Below are 9955 nucleotides of genomic sequence, written 5' to 3' on the forward strand. Positions count from 1 at the left end.
AATCCAATAATTATATTTTCTAAAAGGGTGCATTCACCATGAGGTACTTTTAATTTTGATATATACAGTGCATTTACCACATAACACATTTGCCCTTTTACTTATACAAAAATGCAGGACTTTTACTTGTAATTTAATATAATTTTCAATATTGTATTGCTACTTTTATTTGAGCAGTGTATCTGAAACAGCACATATTAATGAAAATAACAAGGGTGTGTCTGAAGTCATCTGCGCAGAAAGAGGAACAGTGTTCAGCAGAGCGGATAAAAGAAGAATTGTATGAAAGCTACTGTACATTTTCTTGAACAAACTGCACCCTCTAAATAAGTATCTCTTCATAGACATAGACATGTCTTCTAATGTAGACAAAGAAATGCATCAGTCCAAACACATACACATAACTTTGACAGTGAAAAATGAGAGGGAAGGAGCAGTCATTAAGTATTTCTCTCATGTCCGCTCACTAGCTGAGTGTCATTACGTTTCTGTTTTGCTTTGTCCACTCTAACGTCCAGAGAGGAAACCCATCCCTGTGAGCAAAGTGCACAAGGGGGGTGTTCACCACATAGGCCCCAGTCTTCTGTCCTGTCATTGGTCACCACGAAAACTGCATCAGTTTAAAACCAGACACCACTTTCTTCCCTCCCTTCACACAGCACAACCCCTAAAAGACAGATAGGGAGGGATAGGCAGGCAGAGGTAGTGAGTGTGTGTGTCAGACTGTGAGAGATAACCAGAGTTGGTCTCAGGATGCCTGCGTACGCCACCAACATGAGGATGAAGTTCCCCATCCTGGCCTTGGTTTTGGAGATTATTACCATCATCCTGTTTGCAGTGTTTGTGGTCTATGATGATGGGAAAGGTCACGGGCATGACGCTCACGCCAATGAGACTCAACATGAACCAGCGCCCATGGATCTCTACCCCAGTAAGTCTACCTGGGGCTGCTCACTGAGGGATGTTATGCTATTGGATGCCTCAATGTTTGGTCACTAGACTACTTTTGAGGAGGTTAAAAATTATGGATTATCAAGTTTAATCTTAAAGGGTCTAGCACATTACCCAGTCTTGTTAATTCACCCTAAAAATTGGAATTCAGCAAGTTTTTGTGGCCTAACAGAGCGAATATCCTACAAATAGATATTACAAACTAACATCTGAAATCTAAAATCTATGTAAAACAAACAATAAAGCTACAAATCTTTCATATTTGAGTGTTGAGTGGGCTGAAAAAGTTCACCCGCCTTCATTAGAGTAATGTGAATTCTGTTTTAAGGTTGTAATTTTCCAATTACTCGCAAACAGAGAGAGAAGTATTTGAAGGCTGAATGCAATAAGAGGAGTCATGGGGTTGCATTTTCATCCGTCACAAAGTCTATTCATACACATGCAGCTGAGGATCCTGCAGGGAGAAGTGTCAGGTCTCACAGAGTGGAGGTCACATGTGATTTCAATTCACGTCTGAAGCACAGAGATCATAAAGAACAAAGACAGATGGTGGATGGAGCAGAAAAATGCTGTTTGAATTTTTTTTTTTTTTAAGTGTTTTTGTACTTAACTATGATACTACTAGTCGGCATAGAGTGGTTTCGACAGTTGGCCTGTGTCTTTGCATCTTGACCACTTAAACTGCATTAAGACGGTTGAAACTGCTGTGTCTCTGTAGGAATGTCTGCTCATGACTGGGTGGGGCAGGTGTGACCAATAGAGATTACGGCTGAAGACATCTCCTTCGTTTTTTTACATAGTCTATCAGTACAGTCATGCTGGGAAAGAGGTCAAATTTAAAGATCATCTCCAGACATGCATAAAGACATCAAATGAAAATACTTTGCTTTAATTGATCATTTGTATGTGATATGGTTTTCACACAAAAGAGAGATTTACTCACATGAGCCTACAATCAAAACTTGCTATTATGAAATGTTAAAGGACACATCTGCAAAAGCTTCTAATAAATGTAGCTCTCCTATCTTGGCATTCTATGCTATTGTATTCTATTGTAATCTATTCTAAATATCAAACGTGCTTTTAGCAAAAATGAAGCCATGACCATTTAAAATGTGATTGTATAGGATTGGTTCATTTTTAAAATAATGCAAATGGCAGAAACAAATTCTGGTTGTATGGTATGACAAAATACTCCATAAGTTTCTAATCAACACTCTTGGAATGTGATTTTATTGAGGTGGGGATCTGCAGAATGAGAACATCATTTGTTGTTCCAGCATCTTAAAAAAAAGAAATAACTCATCTTTTTGCACTGGTTGCATCACTCCTGCACTACAGTCAGTCCTGAGGGGATTCCCTCGCTCATCTTGGCTCATCCAATTGTTCTCGAGATAACAGAGCGTTGCCTAACATCTGGGCGTGGTGCCAGTCACCGTGGCTGCTTTCCAACTTTACCTCTTCCCCATCCTCAATCTACTGAAGCCCCTACTACAAGGAAAGGCAGTGTGAGTCAGCCAGCTGTGAATGGGAGAGGGGTCAAAGTACAAGTTGAAGTGCAAACAGGTTTACTTCAAAACATTTCTGCCAAATCAAATATTTACACCTCAACTCGCTGATGCTGATATCAGCGCTCTGTGTTCATAAAGCTGACCATTGTTTTCTTGTTAGATTTAAAAACTAACATGCATTTGGCTCCACAAATTAAAATACGTGAGGAGGAATACCATTTCAGAAGGATGATATCCAGTAACTGTTTGTAAAGTGATTGATTGAATTGTTGAGTTGCGTTTTTAGATGTAGAGAACGTAAATGTCAGGTTGACGGGATGAGATGTGACTTTCATTCCTGAATGCAGACTGATGTTAAGAGCAAAGAATGGCTGAGCAGGATAATAATAACACTGTCCTGTGCTGGAGTAATTAAAATGAATTGGAAACATTAGTCTGGTTATAGTTATGGTTATAGTGACAACAATCACTCACACCAAAAAAAATACAGTGAATATGGAGCAGCCAGCTAAGCACTCTGACTGAGTAGATTCTGCTCAGTTTTTAGCAGACTGGTTAATGATTAAAGCAGCCAATAACATCTGTTTAAATGTGCATGTCTTTTAAGCAGGTGTAGCAGCCCATTCATACATTATACAGTATTTAAATTGGAGCGTTTTTAGATTCTGCCTCACAACAGTAAATGTTGGTGTTTTCATCTTCTGTTAAAAATAGGCTGACATACTCTGTATGTAAATACTGTTTGTGATAAAGGGGTGTGGGTGAATCTAGTCTCGCTCATTAGTGTATCATTCTAAAGCTGCTTGCATGATATTTATGTTATATAGAAATGTAGCCTGAAGTGGACAAACAGACACTATTTCTATGGTTGATACGTACAAATGTAGCATGTGCACTTGTTTTCCTCATATCTACTGAATATGTGTAATTCTAACGTCTATTTAGATGAGTAGAGTTAATACATGGGTGGAAATCTGAAGTTGTAAAGTGTATGGTGTCATTGTCTTTAGCTTAAAGGCACTAATGCCTGTGTTAGGGGTTTCTCAATGAGGACCACATATAAAGAAATGAACAAACAAAAAACATTTGAACTCATAGTAATATATTGTGCAAAGGAAAGGTTTTGTGAAATACAGTTGCTTCATTGGCAAAAGTTATATGAGCAGATCAATACCATGGCCATGTCTGTACCTTAAATGTAAAGCTACAGTTAGCAGCTGGTTAGTTTAGTTTAGCACAAGGATTGTTAACCAGCTGTTGGCGTTAAACAGTCAGAGTGGTATGGATCTAATCTCAGTTAATTTCTCAAAGATGTCAAACTATTCCTTTAAGACTGCACAGGAGCCTGTCTTTTCAAAGACGAGCGTTACGTGAGTCCTGTCTAGACAATAGTGGCTACGTTCGTGCTCTCATGCTCGTTACACACTAAGGAAATGAAGGACATTGTTTCTTAGCCTGTGCACACCTCCACCTTGATGCATTTTCCACTTGCTCATCATATCAAGCTTAACAGCTGGAAGTCCCACTTCCTGTCACGATGATGATTCCTGGGGGGAGTTTTGTTCTAGGTAAATCCCCCCAAAATTACCTGGCCTTAACCCAGATTTAGAGCGTATCTCCACTTGAGCTTGACGTTCGGCCTGTGTTCTTACTGCTGATAACACAGTGAGAACACCACAAGGGGATAATGAAACATCCAAACGAATTCCAAACCCTGCTGTCTTTGTCCGACTATCAACTGAGACTAATAGATGAGGGTGTGCTAAACATCCCATCCCCATGAGACTTTATCAGTTTAAACTTATTAAGATCATATGCACTTAATAGAACCAGTACAAGGCTACAAACTCAACAGGAACAGCAGGAGCATTTTTCCATAATCCCATTCATAGTGTGCTTAAATTGCTTTTCCAGCTAACAGGTCACGGCTAACAATGCAGACCCTGTGGAAGGAAATGACTCCTGTGAAGGCCAGTCACTGCACTGTAAATCAACTACAAAGTCAAAGGAATAAGCAGCAAAGTCATAGCAGATGGCTAATTTCTAATTGAAGGCAGCGTATCATATCAAGTGTTTCATCTGATTCAATTTCACGTCCACAGTTAAAGTGGGATTCTCACGACAAATCAGAGCCCTGTCACTGAGGAAGCAGCAGAACTGACCTCTGTTCTCATTCCTCCAGTGTTTCAGGATGTCCATGTCATGATCTTCATTGGCTTCGGGTTCCTGATGACCTTCCTGAAGAGATACGGGTTCAGCAGCGTGGGCGTCAACTTGCTCCTGGCTGCCTTCGGCCTGCAGTGGGGCCTCCTCATGCAGGGCATCTGGCACCTGGAAGATGGCAAGATCAAAGTCAGCATCTTCAAGTACGAAAGTCTTTTCTGCACATGTTGGTTTTCAGTGATCAGTAGAATATTTATCATCGACTTACTAGCTGCTGAATGAACCAATGACCTGTTATCATTTAGCTGTGACACCTCTTATCCTTATTATCCTATCATTTTTTTCCCTAAGTACTTGTGTTCTTCTTTATCCTGCAGAATAATCAACGCAGACTTCAGCACAGCTACAGTCTTGATCTCCTTCGGGGCTGTTCTGGGTAAAACCAGCCCTGTGCAGCTCCTCATCATGACCGTACTGGAGATCACCATCTTCTCCATCAATGAACATCTGGTGGCCGAAGTCCTCAAAGTGAGTACGCAATGACACCTGCAAGTGTTGATAAACTACATGTGCACTGATACCTGTGTTATGACATTCACTGACTCTTACTGAACATGGACTTGCATGACGGCACCGTTACAGGCCTGTATCACCTTCTCTTTCACAGGCTAATGATGTTGGAGCATCCATGATCATCCACGCTTATGGAGCCTACTTTGGCCTGGCAGTGGCCCGAGTACTTTACCGACCAGGGTTAAGAAACGGACATGAGAATGACGGATCTGTTTATCACTCTGATCTGTTTGCAATGATTGGTAGGAGCCAGTTCTACTTTAAACTAATCTAATACATTATTCATCTATTTAGAGCAGTAATATGTTTTATTATTAGACTGTGATTTTCCCTCACTGGTTCCTCGCTGGCCTCCTGTACATGCATGACTTATGCCACCTAGTGGACAAAAATAGCCATGCAGCATGGACCTCAACTGGGAATCAATCAGCAAAAGTTAACATGAACACTTTAAGTATTTAACTTACAGTGTGATTTCATATGAATGACATTTTCAAGATGAATTGATACAAATGCTGTTTCTTCACTACTCTCTCCTACAGGAACTGTCTTCCTGTGGATGTTCTGGCCCAGTTTTAACTCAGCCATCGCTGAACCAGGCTTCACCCAGCTCACAGCGGTGATCAACACCTACCTTTCCCTGGCTTCCTGTGTGCTCTCTGCCTACGCCATCTCCAGCCTCGTAGAGCACAAAGGAAAGCTGGACATGGTCAGATAACTTTCCTTTAATATGCACAATAACAATAGTTTAAGAGTTAAAAAAAACTAATTATTTAAGATACATGTTTGTGTATTTTTGTATACTACAGGTGCACATTCAGAATGCCACCTTGGCTGGCGGCGTCGCCGTGGGAACATGTGCTGACATGAACATCGGGCCATTTGGGGCGATGCTGATTGGATTAGTGGCTGGCATCATTTCTACCCTGGGCTTCAAGTACCTCAGTGTGAGTTGAAAGTCACAGCAAGGATGCAAAACAAAAAAAGGCATCAATTGTTGTTTTAAATCATAGTTTCTTAGGTTTTTGAAATTTCTGGTGAAAACAATTACAGCTGCCAGAAAGCCTGCAACAATTTTGATAACAGATAAAGTGTTTAAGTTATTTTTAAGTCCCTTGTTTCAGCTTCTCAAATATTTCTTGGTTTTCTTATTAAATTGAGTGTGTTTGGATTTTTTGGACTGTTGGTTGGAAAAAACAAGACATTCGAAAATGTCACTTTGGCTCAAGAACGCTGTGAATCTGTAATTTGAACAAACGATTAATCAAGAAAATAATCAGTAGAGTAACCAATACTGAAAATATGAAGTAGTTACAAAACACTAGATGATTTACTTAAAAATGTCTTAGTCAGCCAGCAATTATCAATATATAGATGGAATCCTCTATATTTTTTGTGTTATGACGGCTCATGTCCACTTTTATTAAATCAAAATGCATATTTCACCTTTTAAAAAGACTCTCCGGCTGTAACAAGAGGCCTTTTTTCTGCTCTGTAGCCCATCCTGGCGTCCAACCTGGGCATCCAGGATACCTGCGGTGTCCACAATCTGCACGGCATGCCTGGCATCCTGGGCGGGTTGGCTGGTATTCTGGCTGTGGCTTTGGGGAAAAAAGAGTAAGGGCCATTTTACTCACCACAAATCTTACATACACATATAATAATATATAGACACCACTTTATTAGGCACACCTACATTAAGGTCATAGTTAGTGATAGTGTTGTACTGGACTACATTTTATTCACATATACATATTACAATTACAATACAAAGGTGAAGATTATAAACTTTAATTAATGTAGATGCTATTTCAGGCTGATGTTTTGGACAGCAGGTGTACCTAATATAGCGTCCACTGAGTATATACACAGACACACACACAGACACACACACACACACGTTGTAACTTCAAAGTCATTTTGTTCTGAAGTTGAAATGTCAGCTCTAACATTTCTGTCTTTCCTCTTCCTCCTCTTCAGTGGTGAAGCTGCCATGCAAGCTGCTGCCTTGGCTTCATCCCTCGGGTTCGCTTTGGTTGGAGGTGCCATTACAGGTGGGTGGGGGTGCAAAATGGCACCATGAATGTGATGCATAACAGTTAAATTCTTGATCACAAGGTTTGTCCTTCAGTGCAAAGGCCAGGGCTCTTATGATTTAGCAGAAGGCCAACATCTGAGTGACCAAACAATTCATTTTCTTCTTCAAGGTCTAATAATGAAGTTGCCGTTCTGGGGACAGCCTCCAGATCAGAACTGCTTCGATGACTCTATTTATTGGGAGGTAAGAAATCCCATTCCTCATAAATATCATCTCTAGTTTTCAACTGTCAAGCATCACAAGTAGCCCGTATTTTTTATGTTATTAATTTAATGGTTTTGAGGTCATTTTAGATGGATGTGATTCACTGCATCAGTATAATTGTGAGACAGGCTTCCATTCATAGAAAAGCGTTCTTGCTGTGATCATTTCGACTCGCTGGTAATCCTTGTTTTATCCAGTAAACTCCACCTAGGTGGTACAGCATGAAGCCAATAATTGTTTGGCATGCATATCATGTACACCCCCATGTCTTATTCAGGTCTCTTTCATGATGCCACAGACATGTAATTTGAGCTGCATTTTTTCCAGGTTCCTGAGGAGGAGGACGAGAATGAGGAGAGCTTGGCTCACGCCGATCACTCAAAGAACAAAGCAGAGGTTTAAATATCTGCCCATCGTCCGCTGAGCTAGAAATGAAGAAGTAGAGGATCATAAATCAGCTACACCATCTCCACATATCTCAGTTTACCAGTTATATTGATGTGATTTAAAAAGAAACGAGACAATTTACTTAACTCATTGATACAAAAACAGACTGTTTAAGTCCATTTTGAAACCATTTTGTGAGCAAAGACATCTACATGTGATGTATTGTTTACAGTACAGTACAGTATAAATTTGTAATTAGGAATGGCAGAGACTCCAAAATAAGCATGAGGCATTTTATTGTAACAATTGTTAACGCGTTGGTTAATCCAATTTACATTAAGAAGAAACCTCTTTAAGAATTTGAAAGGAGACCTTCAGGGATTTTTTTTTTTTTACACTGAATATTGTGATCAATATTTCTTTAGCAGTCATGAGCCACTGTGGGAACGCAGTGGGTCACACCATAGAATCATCACCACTGATACACAACTACTTCCATAAACTTTTTCTTCATTTCTATTTTTATACTATAAAAAGCATAAAGGCATCTTTTAAGATATATAGTATAGTGTGTATTTCTCTTCATACATTCTTTTTGTATTTCCATACACGTGGCGTATGTGTTTCTGCTGAGGCTCAGGTCAAACCGAGGAGTCAAACCTGCTCTGATCTGCTGCTTCACGTCACCTCACTGGAGCCCAGTCCTTGTGCAAGGAGTAGGAGTCAGACTGTGTGAAACCGGCACTGAAGCTCCGACATGGGCAGGGATAGTCGCACGACATGTTGTAACTAATGAACCTCTGCGGTGCTTATCTCCCGCTGCTTACAGTCATTTTCTATCTATCTATCTGAGGGCAGCTGCACAGTTTCTTTAATGCATTTAGCATTAGACTGGCTGTCACTGGGCAAATTAAGTTCTTTATTTTGTTTTCTATTTACATCCATTGTACTCTTACATGTACATACAGTTTATCTCTTAGATGATTCGACATGGTCAGTTTTATCGAGTCCTTGTAAGATTAAAAAAGAGCAACTAGTACTGAGTATTTTTGAGATATCTTTAAAAGAATTCAACAGGAATCTACAAACTGATAATTAGAAAGGTCTGGCATTTACATGAGGTGCAAATGTGACAATGAACTTTCTGTTTTTACCATTCCATTATTTGCATCAGTTGGCATTTTTATACCTGATGTCTCTATAAGTAAGTTACTGTTGGATTATTTTTCTTTTGCAAGGCTAGTTTAACTTGACTACACACACACTTAATCAATGATATTTTGGTTTGTCAAATGATTTATGATGCCCAGGACACCGAAACACATCAAGATTTTGTATTTTTATACAGTGGGCATGCGCTCCTATTTGTATAATATACTAATACTGTCATAATAAATATGGTTTTGTACAACACCTGTTTTTATGTGTGTTTTTGTGGTAGCAAACTTACAGTGATTTGAGATCCATTTCATTATAACTTGACACAGTTAAGTCAGAATCAAAGATTGATACTTGTGTTACATCAGCTGATGTTCATGCCACTGACTGATGATTCCCTGACTTTTGATCTAGCGACAGGGCAGGTGGAGCATTTTAGACTTTAGACTTTAGACTTTAGACTTCTTTATTTTATCCCCCATAGGGGGAAATTTTCTTGTTACAGCAGCAACAATATAAACAGGGACAGTGAAAGAAACAAAGCAATAGAAAAGACAAAAAATAGCAAATATAAATATAAATATAAATATAAATATAAATATGGATATAAATATATGGATTGTGATGAAATGAAATAAAATATTTACACCATAGGATATTACACTGTAGACAGGAATGGAATGGCATGGATGGTAGGCAGTATATTAACCTCAGCCAGTGATGCTGGTGTTAAAGAGTCTGATGGCTGATGGGAGAAATGACCTGCGGTAGCGTTCCTTCTTGCAGGGTGGGTGCCTCAGCCTGCTGCTGAAAGAGCTGCTGAGGGCCCCCACATTCTCATGCAGGGGGTGAGAGGGGTTGTCCATGATGGACTTGAGTTTTGTTAGTGTCCTCCTCTCACCCACCTCCT

The 9955-nt window shown here is 39.7% G+C and overlaps 1 protein-coding gene across 1 annotated transcript; it reads left to right on the forward strand.

Annotated features, from left to right (window-relative positions):
• The first annotated feature begins 673 nt into the window (after nucleotides 1–673).
• Nucleotides 674–9300, forward strand: rhag (Rh associated glycoprotein). The gene is made up of 10 exons (XM_070848824.1): nucleotides 674–931; nucleotides 4645–4828; nucleotides 5003–5153; nucleotides 5293–5440; nucleotides 5741–5907; nucleotides 6008–6145; nucleotides 6697–6815; nucleotides 7179–7252; nucleotides 7406–7479; nucleotides 7828–9300. Exons 1-10 carry the CDS (start codon nucleotides 754–756, stop codon nucleotides 7900–7902), a joined length of 1308 nt encoding a protein of 435 aa, XP_070704925.1. The 5' UTR covers nucleotides 674–753; the 3' UTR covers nucleotides 7903–9300.
• Nucleotides 9301–9955: the final 655 nt, after the last annotated feature.

Source organism: Pempheris klunzingeri, chromosome 18 (assembly GCF_042242105.1).
Source record: "Pempheris klunzingeri isolate RE-2024b chromosome 18, fPemKlu1.hap1, whole genome shotgun sequence".
Classification (NCBI taxonomy): domain Eukaryota; kingdom Metazoa; phylum Chordata; class Actinopteri; order Acropomatiformes; family Pempheridae; genus Pempheris; species Pempheris klunzingeri.

Excerpts from the sequence above, each read along its gene's own strand:
- rhag (XM_070848824.1), top strand. The coding sequence starts at position 754 with ATGCCTGCGTACGCCACCAACATGAGGATGAAGTTCCCCATCCTGGCC. Across the intron at positions 6,816-7,178 it reads GTGGCTTTGGGGAAAAAAGA|TGGTGAAGCTGCCATGCAAG; the intron begins GTAAGGGCCATT and ends CCTCCTCTTCAG. Across the intron at positions 7,480-7,827 it reads ATGACTCTATTTATTGGGAG|GTTCCTGAGGAGGAGGACGA; the intron begins GTAAGAAATCCC and ends CATTTTTTCCAG.